Raw genomic sequence first — 19436 nt, 5'->3', positions numbered from 1 at the left:
CTTGACCTGAAATCGACTTAAAACTGCAACTACATATGTAATTCTGTCAGTTTCCTAAATACATTTTTATTGACATAAAACTTCATGTGGTCTTGTATAATGCATTTCCTAAGTGAACAAGCCTTTTATTTCGTGAAAACAATATTTACATTTTGCTATGGCGCGAAAAAACATGTATGGCGTATTTTAAGTGTAAAGTGCCTTTAAATCATATTAGGTATATCAGTTGATAAAACTGATCAATCAACTGGCATCACAGGTCGGGATGGTGTAATGTTTCACGTCAGCTGAAAAGATTTACTGACATTTTCAATAGTAGTAAACGATTTGCTTGATGGAATGAATCCCTCACACGCGTGTGACGGATACCACAAGTCTGAGTGACGGATACCACAAGTCTGAGTGACGGATACCACAAGTCTGAGAGACGGATACCACAAGTCTGAGTGATGGATACCACAAGTCTGAGTGCAAAACTGAACAAAACATTCTCTGGATGGCGCATATTTTACATGTACCTTATTTCATACCACGACCATATTCATTTCATGGATCATTTCCAATAATATTCAAGTAAATCTGACAGTACACAGCGTATAATACTAACACAATTGTACAAAATAATGACTACAACAAAATAAATACTTTCAACTTCTTTATTACAGAAAATTAATTTACATTTTTCTTATATCAATGTATGCTTCAACAAGGAGCTAGCACTAAGAGAAAGTGACTTTTATGTACAAATTTTATCAAAATATCACATATTACACAAATGTTGTTGGACAGGGCCTCATCAATGAACATTCATGTTTTGTTTCCTAATGCTGAAGTTCCCTGGAAACCAAAAAAGCACCAAACTATTCAAATTAGTATGGTTTCCATGATAACACAAATATGTGGAAGCGTCCTGGAGATTGACTCCCTAAATCAACCACGTGATCACTGTAACATCGGCACCCTACCACATACAGAGGTCTGTGTATAATCAGTCTCCAGGATTAGATAGAGACCTTACAGATATATAATTCATTATGAATAAAAGATCAATCACCAACCACAATAGGTACAACATATCATGTAAGTATTGCCATAGCAACACACACAATTTACCATGGAGACAAACAGTACTACACCAACAGTAATAATACATACCATGACAACAGACACACTGTTACCATGGTGATCATGGTGTAACACATTAATGACACACTGAGATGTGATAATGTTACCATGGCAACTATAGGTGTAACCATGGTGATCACATCAGTAACACATTGATTACCATGGTGATACTGACAGACTGATAGTGAGATGAGGACAGTGTGACCATGGTAACGAGAGAAGTTGATGAGTACAGATCTAGTGACCAGTATTATTGCACATTTTCAACAAATAATGAAGGAACAGACAATCCCGTATGTTTACAGCAAACATCGGCAGGGGAAGGAACGGATAATCCTGTATGTTTACAGCAAACATCGGCTGGGGAAGGAACGGACAATCCTGTATGTTTACAGCAAACATTGGTCTCCCCACAGAAATGGCCCTTGTACACAGGCATGCAGTTAAATGTACATTAGTAAATAAATTCTAGTCAGCTTACGTAATCCTGACATCCATCATCAATTCTAGTCCTTTAAGCAATATCCTGAATATACTAAGTGCTTTGAGCAGCTTCATAAATTTTCAGCTTAAAACTTCACCACAAACATTCCTGAGAAGGGAAAATTGTTTGGAAAATGATCATTTCTCTTAAATATCAATTTTAATTCAAACTAAACATCAGTAGCTATTTGCATATCTCTGTAATATCAAGTGGTTGTTTAGTTACTGTATATAACTGTCAATAACTATTGTAGTCTGTAGAATCCAATTACTACACAAAAACTATACATATCATCAACAGTCTTCAATCACTCTTAAACCAGGTCACTGAATTATCTTGAGGCTACAGAATTAAGGCTCCAGACTCCGCACCACAAAGGGTTCTCATGAATAAAGTTATCCGTATATAGAATTCAATTAACCAGCCAATCAACAGCAGCAGACAGAAGCCAGAGTCAAATTTTTACACTCAGACATAAAATTTTACCATGAATGTGTAACAAGAAGATATCGCCAAAGATAAACTTACATATAAACTTTGATTTGATAAACACAATATTTCTGTAATATCAACATAAAAACAATGGTGTTGGCACTAAGATGGAAGCTGGGTACCTCTCCTGATTTGACATGATTTGTGATAAGGAAGACAGAAACGTACACTGTAAAAACAGCTAATACGATAATAGTTATCTTACATGTAGTGTGTGACAAAACAGAAAGAAAATCAACAATACTTCACAATTATTTTGACACATATTTTTATGTGTACACACCGAGACAAGGAAAGTGAACTATAATAATTTATCACTTTGTACAAATATTTTTAAATTGTAAATTCTATACTCCTCTGATACCACCAGTCAACCTGGCCGCGTCATAAAGTGTAACATACTGAAGTCCAAAGTATATTGTTTAATTATCCTGTGCTGTGTCGTACTTAATACTAAGTTATTGACCAATGAAATTCAGACTTCCTGATTCTGATGATAGGTTAACAAATGTCTACTATAATAGATCAATATACTAGTCTCCAGTTTTTATCTACTTTTTTTTTAATTAATTCGATATTAAATGAAGCTGTCCCCACTTTCAAAAGTAGCTGTAAATGGGGTGTTTACTACAGGATTTAGGCGGAATACAATAACAGTTTATAAGTTTGTACTTGATAACAGATTTGTACGAAACCCCTCCTCAGAATGACCGTATCTGTTCACGGAATAATAAACCCAGCAAACAGACAAACAGACAGACGGGAGATGAGCTTACATGGCAGTGAACACTTTTTACCTAGTCTACTTTGTGGCCTTGTGGTTTAGGGGTTTGATATATAAACATTGTGAACTGTAACAGAAATCTTTGGTATATCTGGTCATGTATGTAGTTGTATAATGAGGAATGATCAGAACCACACCATGAACGACTGATAATTAATATCTATTGCCATACAGGGTGTGAAGTTATCTAGAAAATAAATATTAAACATACAACACAAAAATAAATTAATGTACAAATACATCAGGACTACACTGTTTTGAATTTGTTGTTGTTCCATCAGTAACAATTTGAAAATACATAATACTCTTGATTGTGTTACCAAGTATGACCGTTCTACCTATAGACAATTCTGTATTACCAAGTATGACCGTTCTACCTATAGACAATTCTGTATTACCAAGTATGACCGGTTCTACCTATAGATAATTCTGTATTACCAAGTATGACCGTTCTACCTATAGACAATTCTGTATTACCAAGTATGACCGGTTCTACCTATAGACAATTCTGTATTACCAAGTATGACTGACTCTACCTACAGACAATTCTGTATTACCAAGTATGACCGACTCTACCTATAGATAATTATAAACCAAGTATGACCGCTCTACCTATAGATAATTCTGTATTACCAAGTATGACCGGTTCTACCTATAGATAATTCTGTATTACCAAGTATGACCACTCTACCTATAGACAATTCTGTATTACCAAGTATGACCGACTCTACCTATAGACAATTCTGTATTACCAAGTATGACCGGTTCTACCTATAGATAATTCTGTATTACCAAGTATGACCGACTCTACCTATAGATAATTCTGTATTACCAAGTATGACCGCTCTACCTACAGACAATTCTGTATAACCAAATATGACCATTTCTACCTATAGACAATTCTGTATAACCAAGTATGACCATTTCTACCTATAGACAATTCTATATTACCAAGTATGACTGGTTCTACCTACAGACAATTCTGTATTACCAAGTACGACTGGTTCTATCTATAGATAATTCTGTATTACCAAGTATGACCGTTTTACCTATAGACAATTCTATATTACCAAGTATGACCGCTCTACATATAGACAATTCTGTATTACCAAGTTTGACCGACTCTACCTACAGACAATTCTATATTACCAAGTATGACCGGTTCTACCTATTGACAATTCTATATTACCAAGTATGACTGGTTCTACCTACAGACAATTCTGTATTACCAAGTATGACCGGTTCTACCTATTGACAATTCTGTATTACCAAGTATGACCGGTTCTACCTACAGACAATTCTGTATTACCAAGTATGACCGACTCTACCTACAGACAATTCTGTATTACCAAGTATGACCGCTCTACCTATAGACAATTCTGTATTAACAAGTATGACTGGTTCTACCTATTGACCATTCCTTCTGCATGTTCTATCCTGAAGGAATAGGAAGGTAGGTGGTCATATCACTCCAAATGTTGTTGTGTTAAATTCTAACACAATAAATCAGTAGCTATTTTTGTGAATCTTAACTTATCGAAAGTCACATACAGATCTGTATGATTCATGAACACCAACATGGAACAGTGTTTAGAATTGCTACTGGATTATCTCACTCTGGTACATTTTTTTTTTAATTCTAAAAAAAATCTGCTTAAAATTTAATTTTAATTTTCAATTTTATACTTCAGAATAAAGCATGCAATTGTAATTAATTAAGTTAGAAATGACTTATCTAATTATCATAATAACTGGGTTTTGGGGCTTTTTTATTCCCCCTTTTTCTTTCTTTTTTTCTTTCTTGATTCTTTGGTGCCAATGCCTACATACTTTTAAAACAATATTTTTTTGTTCACAGACGCTGCTCTATAAAGCAGTAGGTCTAACACCGCACAGCGAGATTCTTCTTAAGAAGGGAGATAATCCAGTAACTGTTCATAGTCACTACATATTGACAACATCGAAAAAATAAGTAAAGAAATCACAATTATCTACTGAATTAACAATGGAGTATTTTTCTGTTGTGTTTGGTTAAAAACAATTGGTCCCACACCTCAACTCATTCCACCTGTGTGACTCATACACTGATCAACAACAACAGTCAATAAATATACCATCAGATCTATTTGTTAGTTGAATCTCTCAGCATGGGATTTGTCTCCCCTTCCATGCCTACTAGTACATATTGGCCTTAGACCACTACATGTGTATTGGCCCGAGACAGACACATTTTATGATTTATATTGCCCTCTGATCTGTATATGTGCTTTGGCAATGTGGCCTGAAAATGTGTATTGTCCTCAGATGATTGCAACATGGAAGTTATGATCCAGTTGTAGGATTGTTGAGCAATGGCCTTTTGGCCTCAAAGCACTGTTCACAGGGTTCTTTTCATGTCCTGAAATCTGACTCCAGTTGATATGTAGTCAGGTCCAATTGATCCCCAATGTCGATGAACCCTGACCTCAGTCCAGACTGGTGAGGGGTGTCCTCTCTGTGGTGAAGGGCTGACTTTGATCCAGCTCATGTTGAAAGACTACCAGGTAGTATGTAATTAGTCCTGTACCTTGTGTCATACCTGTAACATTGGAATTTACCAATAACTTATGTGTGTAGGAGACTCAGATTAACAGATAATTCATTCACCAATCAAACGTAACTTTACCCTTTAAGATAATTAAAAATGTTAATTTACTAATACTGCATCAAAGTAAACATTCTCCTTTAAATAATAAAGGAACACCAACAGTTATCATATATTTTAACAAGCATACTGGGTATTGCTAAAGAAATACATGTCCCCTACTGGCCCCTGCTGAAAATAATAACAGTGACCTTGACACAAAAACCCTGAAAATAAAACTTGCCAGAGATATTATGTGGTCCTTTATCATTTTGTGAAATTTGAAAAAAAAAATCCCTTAAGGATCATGAAGCTGCTAGAACGCTGACAAACTTTGGTGTTACGAGCATACTTATAAAATGGATGGAGAGTAAACTTATAGTCTCTCAAGGTTCACCAATAGGGGACTGATAGGGAGGATAGCTAATTGAGAAAGGGGGAAACAACTGAACTGTAGAAACTTACATCTGTACTGACAGGTTCGTTGCTATTGGCGTTGGACAGAATCAGTTTGGATTGTGGATGGTAATGTCTACTGTTGGACCCTCGTCTTGAGATGTCCAAACTACCCTGACGGTCATTTTCTGACCCGGACAAGTCTGTTCCTATTCCACTTTCTACAATCAATGATAAAACACATCAAATTTGATACAAAAAACTCGTCTTTGTAAAAATTAAAGTTAATTAACAGTTTTCCAGGAATGAAAGATTTAGGTCACCCTATATAGTTTGGAAATTGCTTGAAATTATGAAATTTTGATGTGAAAAACAGTTATTTTACTAAATTGAAAAGGTTTTTGTTCTTTATAATTGTTACTATGTTGATCAACCAGAAATGACTGGGTTAAGAACACTAGTAAGGTTGGTTCCGTTTTTGGTTACCAAGTCAACCAAAATCCCACTTTACAAACCCCGAGTCCTCAATGACACTCACCGTTTGACATACAGGCAATCGACTGCCGGCTACGGGGACTGTCAGTCATGTCAAAGTTTGGGCCGAGGATGCTGAACATACCAGAGTGACTACTACTGGAGGATGAAGTACTGCTGACTGAGATGATGGAATGAGGACGCTTGTTTCCCTGGCGGAGGTGTTCGAATGATGTAACAGCCACTGAGTTTCTCGTACGAGCTACAAAAAGTCAAAATCCTACTTACAAAGGCTCAAATCATGGTTATTTTCCCATCCTGTAATATACAGAGACAAATTATGGACCGGGAGAAAAACCTTAGTAGCCCCGGATTCACTGACTGGGGACTAATAATATTGATACATCCTATGGCATACTTCATTACCTCCCCTGTAATCCTACACAAGACACTCTGACTTACCTCCCCTGTTACCCTACACAAGACACTCTGACTTACCTCCCCTGTTACCCTACACAAGACACTCTGACTTACCTCCCCTGTAATCCTACAATAGACACTCTGACTTACCTCCCCTGTTACCCTACACAAGACACTCTGACTTACCTCCCCTGTTACCTACACAAGACACTCTGACTTACCTCCCCTGTTACCTACAATAGACACTCTGACTTACCTCCCCTGTTACCCTACAATAGACACTCTGACTTACCTCCCCTGTTACCCTACACAAAACACTCTGACTTACCTCCCCTGTTACCTACACAAGACACTCTGACTTACCTCCCCTGTTACCCTACACAAGACACTCTGACTTACCTCCCCTGTTACCCTACACAAGACACTCTGACTTACCTCCCCTGTTACCCTACACAAGACACTCTGACTTACCTCCCCTGTTACCCTACACAAGACACTCTGACTTACCTCCCCTGTTACCCTACAATAGACACTCTGACTTACCTCCCCTGTTACCCTACACAAGACACTCTGACTTACCTCCCCTGTTACCCTACACAAGACACTCTGACTTACCTCCCCTGTTACCCTACAATAGACACTCTGACTTACCTCCCCTGTTACCTTACAATAGACACTCTGACTTACCTCCCCTGTTACCCTACAATAGACACTCTGACTTACCTCCCCTGTTACCCTACACAAGACACTCTGACTTACCTCCCCTGTTACCCTACACAAGACACTCTGACTTACCTCCCCTGTTACCCTACACAAGACACTCGGACTTACCTCCCCTGTTACCCTACACAAGACGCTCGTACTTACCTCCCCTGTTACCTACACAAGACACTCGGACTTACCTCCCCTGTTACCCTACACAAGACACTCGGACTTACCTCCCCTGTTACCCTACACAAGACACTCGTACTTACCTCCCCTGTTGCCCACAGCGTAGTTCAGCAGTCTGTCCTGGATGTTGTTAGCGCTGGGTTTGATATCCATACACGGTTTGTTTCCCACTCCCATTGATAACATCTCTGTCATGTGATTTTCTGTGGGACAGATACAATATATCATAAAAACATATCACAGATACCACATGCCCCCATTTCAGTTACACCATTTTCATGTACATATTATATTACAAGCTTTGTTATGTAGCTTGTTACTTGGGTCCACGTATCTGAGTCTGCTTACCTCTATTTTTTAGTGCCTGATTCCACAGTACACGGGAGATTTCTTTAGTCCACTGATGACGGACATCAGAGCTAGGAGCCTGTAAGATGTAGTTCTCCCCAAGGGAACGTCTTCGGAACCAAATCTCAAACTTATACCCACTGCCTTCGTAAGCCTCCGTCAATCCAACATCCGCCATCTATAAAGAGAGTAGTGGTTAATGAAAGAAATTTATGATATGTATACCAATGTAAAACCCTACTATAACTGTCAGTCTAATACCCTAAAGCTAGCAACATTATTGTTTGATTCTGCCTTCAGAGCTAGGTAGCCCTGTTTTACCATCCCGTCCAGTTACATCCCATACCGAAATAAAGCACACTAAAGTATACTTTTATGCTACTTTAAGTATACACTTTTTCCTACTTTTTTGAAAAAGTACCAAAAAAGTATACTTTTTTTGTACTTTTCTGGACTTAGAAATTTTTCAGAGTACTTTTTCTGTACTAAATTTGGACTCTGAAATTTCTCAGAGTACTTTTTTTGTACTTTTCTGGACTTAGAAACTTTTCAGGGTACTTTTTCTGTACTTTATTTGGACTCTGAAATTTTTCAGAGTACTTTTTTTGTACTTATTCTGGACTTAGAAATTTTTCAGGGTACTTTTTCTGTACTTTATTTGGACTCTGAAATTTTTCAGAGTACTTTTTTTGTGCTAAAATCTGACTTAGAATTTTTTTGAAAGATTGTGAAAATATGGATGTACTTTTTTCCTACTTTTTTGGGACTTAGAATTTTTCAGCTAATGCCATTGTGCTTTTTTGGTACTTATTATGGACTTAGAATATTTTCAGACATTGCGAGGGGTTATAGCATATTAATATTTTCAAAATTAAATCTGACTTTTTCAGTCGACTACAAATCTAAGACTAAAAAAAATAATACCCAGGATTAACCACAACAAATATCTATCACATAAGATATTGAAAAATTATCATTTGGTAATATCAAATGTTTTTGATCTCGTTTTTTGTTGTTTTTTTTTGTCTTTTTTATGTTCTAAAAAATACTTTTCATACTTTGATCAGTACCACAGAAATTTATCTAAAAATAATTAAAATTCAACAATTATTATCATAAGTATTTCACTTCAATGTACTTTGTTAGTAAGGTTCACACATTTTAACGGTGATTTAGTAATAAACTTCACATTGATGAATGTTAATATACGTTCATGTGACGAACGTCAAAACTTAGCTCTATAAAAATTTTGTTCCAGATCGTTCTTTGAAGTTACAGTATTTTGGCTTTAATTATAAACTCTTTAACGGAGTTTAAAACATTTCGTTTATCCAAACGTTAACCTCTACCAGATCGGGGATCACTCTACGAACACACGTGCCCGTGCCCGTGCCTGTAATACGCTTTTAATTCATTCAAATGAAATTAAAATCACCTGCTCTTTGTCTGCATATCATATACTTGCTGGATATACGTGGTTTTAAGATTACATCTGATAATTGTACCCGAAATCACGTCGTGTTCGGTCAAAATATTCACCGATATACTCATATAAACATGTGTAATACTGATATAGTCACTCGGACGCTTCTTTGTAAAACGTATATTGAAGTCAAGCGCTGTGATGATCTCGATCTCGATATGGCTTGACTGACATCAAACAGGCATGATCAAGGAACAATATTCCGGTATTTAAATCAGAATTACATCGCATTCATTGAAATGGTGAAAGTGAACACAAAAAGAAAACTTTAATTTGTCTGATATTTATTTAGCAATATCGTACGATAATTCGGACAACGACACAATGTAGCTGTACTCTAATCTGTTGTAGAATGATCTCGTAGAAGTGTTGTGTGTACAAATAAAATACTCTATTGTATACAAAAATCAAGATCAATACCAAGATCTATCATAAATATTTTAATTGATATAGTAGACGGCTTGAATAACTGCAACACCAAGATCGATCAAAAATATTTAAACTGTTTTAAACTAAATCTTGAAACCTGTGTGTTAAGCTAACAAAGCGATCAGGATATATGCTTAACGTCGTACCGAAAGTTAATTTCACCCGTGGTGTTAATTAATATAAGCGACGGTCGACTGTAATGGCAAATCATACCTAGCTTTATTGTTTATTGGAGTTACCTGTGTACCTCCCGTCTCACCTGTACACATATTGCCCCTCTTAGACTAAGTCTTATGCCCGCGGCGTTAATTATAACAATTTATATTGTCAAGCTTGACTGCCTTTCACTACGATCAGATCATAGGTGCCTACCCTCATTTAAACAAAACATCCGGATTACATAACAGGTACTGACGAGGCGTATACCTGTGTCAGATTTCCATCGGTCGGTTCACCTATGACCTCGGGGCCGTGATCTCGTTTGTTTACTTCGGTTTACGGAATCTACCGAGATTTGACGAGTTCGCTTCGTGCGATCATTTTGTGCAATGTGCAAGCTTTAAAAGCTGAAGTAGTAATACCAAAAGTATGGAACAATAGAGGTTAAGGAAGTAGAATATAAAAAAACAAGTAATAAAAGAATGAAATCGATACAGTAAATCTCCGACAAAACTTTTTTTTATCCCATGATGCAACAAACAGCGAGATTTTAGCGGGAAGTCTGATAGCCATGTTTGAATTTCACCGGATGTTTATCTACGGAGGAAACATAAACAAACACGATTTTGATATAGAATAGCCTAAAAACGAAATTCATTTTCTTGCCTAACTGAAGAAGATCGACTATCTGTCAGTAAGTGGCCAAAGAATATCAGCTTTCTTGTTGTTTTTGGCGACAAATGCTCATTTTCACCCGAAAATATCACAGATATCGCGACCAGGTAAGTTTACAATTTTATTATTTAAATCTATTTCGTCTTCTGCACGTTCCTACATCGTTTCACATTATATAGGTGAATAGGGGCCTACACATGTTAATATTAATACTTGATTACTTCGTGTTTCAGGGTTTTCATAATGAATTCATCACCGATCGCGATTACAGTTTACACGGCCCGAGTTTAATAAACAAGGAACTGCTAGATCCACGTGTGTTTCAATCGTAAGTATTCAATTTACAGATTTATGCTACCATACGCCTGGGATTTTATAAGCATCCTGATTGATAGCACCCAAATATTGAGAACAAGAAGAATTTATTTCTTTATTGACGAACTTCGACGTAGTTATATTGCATTTTTATTTGTCACGTAACGGTAAATTCGTAATATCTTCTAAATATTTCATGCAGTTTGACAAATTTCCAATTAATTTTTATGACTTCGTTTTTCAATGGAATTTATTGAAATTTCACTTACATGTGAAGAATTATTTGCTTATTCATCTGATAATATTTACAGAATTTTCTGTAGTTGATTTCAAGAGATATTGCATAAAATTTCAAAAAAAATAGCAATGACATTTTTAAGTTAGAATATAAGAACGAAAGTAACGTCACATTTCGCGCAACATGTGTATATCTATTTTAGGGAATATATGTAAAAATATCGGTAAACGAGCTAATAATTGTCTACTATAGTATATGGAATTTGAAGAAAATACATTCAAAAACGAAGTCAATAAAATCCATTGAAAATTTGTTGTATGTCATGATCATGATCAATTCACAAAAAAATGATCTCAAGAAATGGTTGAATAAAAAAAATATGGGTTTTGGAGTATTTTGATAGTTAGTTGCATAATTTAAGATGAAACAAACTGTCAGAGAATTCTGGAGTAGCTTGATTTTTATTAAAGTACTTATCCTTATAATTAAAAGTTTTATGTTGTAGCTTTAAACTTGTATACCTGTGGCTAGCTTTTCTTGATAAAAAGACTTCCAAGCAGACATGCATGTAATAAATGACAGTAAAGTGATCAGGTGCATATATAAGGAAAATTATCTACATTTTTATATTAAACAAATCTTCACAATTATTCTAAGTTTTGATATAAAAAATATTTTTTTAAATTTTCTCTTTCTTCCAACAGATTATGCAGTACATTCTGAAGTGAGGGAAAGCTTAAAGATATTGCTTTGTGGTCCGAATTGAGGGCAATGATTCGCATAAAGCAAAAAAGGAATGAAGAGAATCAGACATTTTATTTTTCGAATTCTCACTTACTTGGATTTGACCAGTTTAAGCAAGCAACATTATGCATATACCATACTTCATTGTATTCAGTATGCATTTATGCATTGTTTTTTATTTACATTTTTTTGTTGTGTTTCCTCAAGAGGAATTATGATTCAACAATTTTTACAAATGTTACTGCCCTTTTTATTTAGAATAGTATATTTTTTTTGTCTGGATCTCCTACATACACATGATATAAAATTGTGTTTTCCTGCTTGAAAAAAATATTAGAATAATTTATCAAAAGTTATTGCCCTTATACATAGATGTCCATCTGTAAATCCTTAACCTCACCCTTAAACAAATTTCGAGCTTATTAGATCAAGACTTTACTATGGCATGAAATTATACTCAGTGGAATTGTGATTGGATAACTAATCTTGTATTTCAATGTTTGTTTTCACTTGATACAATTGTGCATTTCTCTTGGAATGGGACTGATGTATGTATTGTTTAAGCATGCAGTATTCTCATTTAAGCTTATCTCCTATATTTTCAGAACTAATTTCCTACACCATTAAATTAAGTCCCTTTTTTTGGTAATTTTTTCCTACTTTTTCAGTACTTTTTTTTATACTTTTTCAGTACAAATTTCCTACTTTTTTAGTACTATTTTCCTACTTTTTTAGTACTATTTTCCTACTTTTCTAGTACTTTTTCAGTACTAATTTCCTACCTTATTGGTACTTTTTTCCTACTTTTTCAGTCCTAATTTCCTTCTTTTCAATACCATTTTCCTACTTTTTTGATACTTTTTCAGTACAAATTTCCTACTTTTCTAGTACTTTTTTCCTACTTTTCCACTACTTTTTCAGTACTAATTTCCTACCTTATTGGTACTTTTTTCCTACTTTTTCAGTACTAATTTCCTGCTTTTTCTGTACCATTTTCATACTTTTTTTGTACTTTTGTACTTTTTTTGTACTTTATGGACTTACCTGTAAAAGTACTAAAAAAGTATAAAAGCACAAAAAAAGTACACCATCAATTTGGCCCTGTGCACTTTATACTATTATTGTACTTTTAATGTACTTTTTCTGTACTATATTTGTGCTTTTTCTGTACTTAATGAAAACAATAAAATGTACTAAAGGTATACTTTTGTTAGACTTTTTTTGTACTATAGTACTTTTTTTGACTCAATTTGGAACCGTGTTGGAATATCGGTTCCAAATTGAGTCAAAAAAAGCATACTTTTTCTATGCTTTTTTAGTACTTTTTTCCCATACTTTTTTTGTACTTTATTTCGGTGTGGGATGTTTCACTGTTAGGTTCAGACTTCTGGTCTACATTATTACAGGTCCAGACTTTATGTGTAACCTGATCTACAATATCCCCTACCTTGAAGCTGAACTTGTAGTGGTAGGTGTCAGGACTCCCATTCCGCCCTCGCTGTGTTTTACTGAACAGGATTAAGTCCTCAAACAGAAACACATGCCGCATGGACTTCCGTCGTCCCTGCCACACAAGGAATTCTTCCTGTCTTAAAAGACGTCCCTGCTCTTGTAGGTTGACGTCACAGTCCCGCAGTGAATCCATTGCCAATAGGTCATTACCATGTCGGAGTTGAAACTTCACCATCTCCTCTGCAGCCTATAGACAGGTCAAATATTACTTCATACTTAAAATGAAATTTAATTACAGATTCATTCATTGTTGTCCACTCTTTAATTTATTTTGAATAGTTCCAATGACATTATCACTTTATCTGCAGACCTGCCAACCTTTCAAATTCAAAAATAGTAATTTGGCCCATTTTTGAGCAAAAAAGAGTAATTCTTAACAATTCTTGCCAAATCTATTGCATCAAAAAGAGTAATTTGCTACTATTTCGAGAGAAAAAAGAGTAACGACCACCACAAAATAGTAAAGATTACTATAAAATAGTAGTAGTTGGCAGGTCTGTATCTGTTTTAATGAAAAATCTTTAACTTCCTCAATTTAGGTAATGATCATGACATTGCTTTTTCTTGCATTCCGTTTTGACTCAATAATTGTCATTCTAATTTAAAACTATCCTTGACCTTGACACCTGTGACCTTTGAACTGACCTTAAGGTCCTGGTACTCCTGGTCTGTGTGGGGACACCCCTTCATGATCTGTTTGATGAGGAGAGCATACTTGCCCATCCTCTGTACCGGCTTGAGAAGGTAGGATGATAAATCCATCTTGTCTCCCAACTGTAACTGTTTTTCCTGTATGTACAAGGTCACATGTAAGGTCACAATGTTTAAAGACAAATAGTCACTGTATAAGGTCATGTACAAGGTCACATGTAAGGTCACAATGTTTAAAGACAAATAGTCACTGTATAAGAAAGGTCATGTACAAGGTCACAATGTTTAAAGACTAATAGTCACTGTATAAGGTCATGTACAAGGTCACATATAAGGTCACAATGTTTAAAGACAAATATTCACTGTATAAGAAAGGTCATGTACAAGGTCACATGTAAGGTCACAATGTTTAAAGACAAATATTCACTGTATAAGAAAGGTCATGTACAATGTCACATGTAAGGTCACAATGTTTGAAGACAAATATTCACGGTATAAGGTCATGTACAAGGTCACATGTAAGGTCACAATGTTTGAAGACAAATATTCACTGTATAAGAAAGGTCATGTACAAGGTCACATGTAAGGTCACAATGTTTAAAGACAAATATTCACTGTATAAGAAAGGTCATGTACAATGTCACAATGGTTAGAGATATATATATACTGTTTATGCTATGGAGTTTGATTAAAAACAAATAATATATGTAGTAGCGGGTTGTATACTTGGATAGCTACATAGAAACATTCATTATCTGGCCGTGCTTCAATCAATGTAAGAGATTTGTGTTCCTACAGTATAACTCAGTGAATCTTTGTTTTCTGTGACTCTGACATGTGTGATTGGCAGGGAATGATTCAGGATTACTTTCACCATGCTGATTAATTTAGAGACTTACCCTGAAGAAATATTTCCCATATTCTGCCATTAGGCTGTCTGACTTCGGTTTGTTCTTGTTATAGATAGCATACAGGTAGAACTGACTGGCCTGTAAAACAAAGTACATAATTATATCATCAAACGAAAAAACATACAACTTACTTTATCTGTACAGACCAATATACGACCAAATTTATCTGTACAGACCAACATATGACCAAATTTATCTGTACAGACCAATATATGACCAAATTTATCTGTACAGACTAACATATGACCAAATTTATCTGTACAGACCAATATATGACCAAATTTATCTGTACAGACTAACATATGACCAACTTTATCTGTACAGACCAAATTATATGACCAAAATTATCTGTACAGACCAATATATGACCAAATTTATCTGTACAGACCAACATATGACCAAATTTATCTGTACAGACCAACATATGACCAAATTTATCTGTACAGACCAATATACGACCAAATACACATACTTGGGTTCACTTGTTGGGTTTATCTACCAATGATATACCCGGGTCATTTTGAGACAGTTTCTCTTTGTAGTAGTTGGTGACTACCTCATTGAACTACGTATGAGATGCCTATCGCATGCATTCCTAAGCAGTTAGGGTAAAGTGTCTTTCTTACCCAAGGAAACAACCACAACAACAGACTGGTCTGTTTATCTGCTTCCAGAGAAATGCAAACCAACACAGGTAGGGGTTGTCATACCACACACCTCAGATCTTCACCCTGAGGCTACGTGGCTGACACTCTGACCGAGCTATATCATAGCCCCTTACCTCTCATTGGGAGATTCAATAGCCAACTTAAGGTTGATAATACAAAGCAGTATGTGAAAAATATATTTATTTTGTGCATTTTGAAGAGAATTTCATAATTTTTATTAACATGAAAATAATTTCAATTTATTTATAAACATTAAAAATGTGATACTTGTCCCGGTATCTTGTGGATACTTACATGCATGAGGAAATACTGTGCTATCTGGAATGGGTTTTTCTCACAAAGTTCAACTTCCCGTAAAAACATCTGGCGATGGAAATGGTAGATCTTTTCTAGGTTCCCAAATATCACATTTCTCTTGCCTCTCAGGGCCTGTGGAACATCATCTCGTTCCAACTCCGGGACATATTGATCGATGATGAACTGGAGTGAGCAGACGTAATCACGCTCAGTTTGTACCATCTCCCGCATTACGTGAGCCAGAGTCCTGATTGGTCAGAGAGAAGTCACATGTTCATTTGGTGAATTCAAAAAATGTTTCCTCTACATATAGTGGTATTACAGCTATACAGGTATTTTTTCATGGTAAGCTCTCGATCTTAAATCATTTATCTAAGATTGATATACATAAACTTTATTCACTTGATTAATAATAATTTGTGATGCATTTTGTTACGCATGTGATGAATTCATTGCATAAGAAACTGATTACATGAACTTTATTCACTTGAATAATAATGATTTGTGATGCATTTTGTTACACATGTGATGAATTCATTGCATAAGAAACCAGGCTTACCGTTTTATTTTCTCGGTTCCCGACAGTTTCAGATCGGCCAGTGATCCAGTAGGAATACTCCCGTTTTGTGAGAGGAGGTGAGAGTTGACCGGAACTGGGGTAAAGCTTTTTGAGGAAGAGACAGAGACTCCACCGTTCTCCGGCTCCTCTTCCTCAGGCATACTGGACAGACTGTCTGTACTACTGGTTATCATACTGACCGTCCGCCCGTTGTCCTGTCTACCTGGTCGAGTCTGTGTGTCCTCCTCCTCAATGATTGCTCCACCTGTAAAAGGAGGTGCCGTGGAGGTTCTTCGTAACACTTTCTTCAGGGGTCGACAGTGCGAGGTTAGCGCACTACCTGGCCCCTGTTCCCCGCCTTGTGAATGCTGAGGTGTGGGTACACTGCGGGTACTTCCTTGAGATGAAGTTTCACTAGGACTTGTCAGGTCCTCCCGTGATGACCGCATGGTTGAGTTATTTAATATCTTTGGTATAGACGCCACCACTCTGTCCGACATGTCCTCTGTAATAAAAGAGGAGTCCCCCTCCCCGAGGAACACCATATCCTGAGGAGTCAAGTTTGCTGGTGGCAGTATCGGACTCGTCCCACTACTACAGAAGGATGGAGTATGGTCCGAGCCTGACGACGGAGTACTGGCGGAACAAGGTTGCCATATGGCATTGTCATTGTTTACACTTGGATGCCTTAACTCCGGTGAACTAATTACACCAAACTGACCACGCTGTTGCTGGTCAGTTTTGGACGGAGAGGTCTTGGTCTCCAGCACCATTCTGTCTTTGGCCTCACGCAGGGTTGTCTGCCGGGCCATCAGGAGATTGTGCGTTTCCTCACAACGTGCCCTTGCCACACGACATTGTTCCATCAACTTTTCGTTACGGAGTTTCTTTGCTAAGTCCATCATACTGACAAATGTCTCCTCCTTCATCATGGGATGGTCACGGAGGTAGACTTGAAGGCTTCGTAATAACTTGTCCAGTCCCTCCACTGTACTACAGTGTTCCATCTTCATACTCGCCACGTACTTCATAGCGTCTAGAGCCCATTCATACGTCTGAAAACAACAAAAACAACATCAATATTTCCTTCTCACTAAATGCAACAACGTTAAATGTCTGAAAACAACAAAAACAACATTAATATTTCCTTCACCATCAATACTTAAATGATTGAAATGATAATAAAAACATAGATCTACATTTTCAATATCTTCTTTAATTTCTGTACCCTTTGAATTTGAAATACATTGTACTTCAAAATGATGTAGTTAATGATGTGATGCTCAAAATAAAACAATAAATCATATCGCATCGTTGTGTGTATGATAAAACTGACCCAATAATACCACTGTCAGACACGTAATACCAATGTCATACATGTAACACTACTGTCAGACACGTAATACTACTGTCAGACATGTAACACTACTGTCAGACACGTAATACCACTGTCAGACATGTAATACCACTGTCAGACACGTAATACCACTGTCAGACACGTAATACTACTGTCATACACGTAATACCACTGTCAGACATGTAATACTACTGTCAGACATGTAATACTACTGTCAGACATGTAACACTACTGTCAGACACGTAATACCACTGTCAGACATGTAATACCACTGTCAGACACGTAATACCACTGTCAGACACGTAATACTACTGTCAGACACGTAATACTACTGTCAGACATGTAATACCACTATCAGACATGTAATACCACTGTCAGACATGTAATACTACTGTCAGACACGTAATACCACTGTCAGACATGTAATACCACTGTCAGACACGTAATACCACTGTCAGACACGTAATACCACTGTCAGACACGTAATACCACTGTCAGACATGTAATACCACTGTCAGACATGTAATACCACTGTCAGACATGTAATACTACTGTCAGACATGTAATACCACTGTCAGACATGTAATACTACTGTCAGACACGTAATATTACTGTCAAACATGTAATACCACTGTCAGACATGTAATATCACTGTTAGACACGTAATACCACTGTCAGACATGTAATACTACTGTCAGACATGTAATACCACTGTCAGACATGTAATACTACTGTCAGACATGTAATACCATGTCAGACATGTAATACTACTGTCAGACATGTAATACCACTGTCAGACATGTAATACTACTGTCAGACATGTAATACTACTGTCAGACACATAATACTACTGTCAGACACGTAATACCACTGTCAGACATGTAATACTACTGTCAGACATGTAATACCACTGTCAGACACGTAATACTACTGTCAGACATGTAATACCACTGTCAGACATGTAATACCACTGTCAGACACGTAATACCACTGTCAGACATGTAATACTACTGTCAGACATGTAATACTACTGTCAGACATTTAATAACACTATCAGACACGTAATACCACTGTCACACACGTAATACCAATGTCAGACATGTAATACCAATGTCAGACATGTAATACCACTGTCAGACATGTAATACTACTGTCAGACATGTAATACCACTGTCAGACACGTAATACTACTGTCAGACACGTAATACTACTGTCAGACATGTAATACCACTGTCAGACATGTTATACTACTGTCAGACACGTAATACCACTGTCAGACATGTAATACCACTGTCAGACACGTAATACCACTGTCAGACACGTAATACCACTGTCAGACACGTAATACTACTGTCAGACACGTAATACCACTGTCAGACACGTAATACTACTGTCAGACAT

The 19436-nt window shown here is 36.4% G+C and overlaps 1 protein-coding gene and 1 long non-coding RNA gene across 7 annotated transcripts in view; one reads left to right on the top strand and one right to left on the bottom strand.

Annotated features, from left to right (window-relative positions):
* Positions 1 to 640: 640 nt before the first annotated feature.
* Positions 641 to 19436, bottom strand: part of LOC117337627 (puratrophin-1-like) — a 131444-nt gene continuing 112648 nt past the window's right edge. For 2 of the 6 annotated variants that reach the window (XM_033898703.1, XM_033898702.1), the window contains 10 exons: positions 16679 to 17733; positions 16117 to 16366; positions 15143 to 15232; positions 14238 to 14381; positions 13528 to 13779; positions 8038 to 8215; positions 7773 to 7892; positions 6443 to 6640; positions 5974 to 6125; positions 641 to 5463 (listed from right to left, as the gene is read on the bottom strand). In XM_033898703.1, coding sequence (XP_033754594.1) covers positions 5458 to 5463; positions 5974 to 6125; positions 6443 to 6640; positions 7773 to 7892; positions 8038 to 8215; positions 13528 to 13779; positions 14238 to 14381; positions 15143 to 15232; positions 16117 to 16366; positions 16679 to 17733 — 2445 coding nt within the window. In that variant the 3' untranslated portion in view covers positions 641 to 5457. The remainder of the gene's footprint in view (positions 5464 to 5973; positions 6126 to 6442; positions 6641 to 7772; positions 7893 to 8037; positions 8216 to 13527; positions 13780 to 14237; positions 14382 to 15142; positions 15233 to 16116; positions 16367 to 16678; positions 17734 to 19436) is intronic. The other 4 variants (XR_004534877.1, XR_004534878.1, XR_004534879.1 and 1 more) reach the window with 4 other exon arrangements.
* Positions 10866 to 12282, top strand: LOC117337631. Its single transcript, XR_004534882.1, has 3 exons — positions 10866 to 10890; positions 11017 to 11111; positions 12041 to 12282. It is a non-coding gene; the product is annotated as an uncharacterized LOC117337631 (long non-coding RNA).

Source organism: Pecten maximus, chromosome 11 (genome assembly GCF_902652985.1).
Source record: "Pecten maximus chromosome 11, xPecMax1.1, whole genome shotgun sequence".
Taxonomy (NCBI): Eukaryota; Metazoa; Mollusca; class Bivalvia; order Pectinida; family Pectinidae; genus Pecten; species Pecten maximus.
The sequence above is the reverse complement of the archived record's forward strand: the minus strand, read 5'-3'. Positions and strand labels throughout refer to the sequence as shown.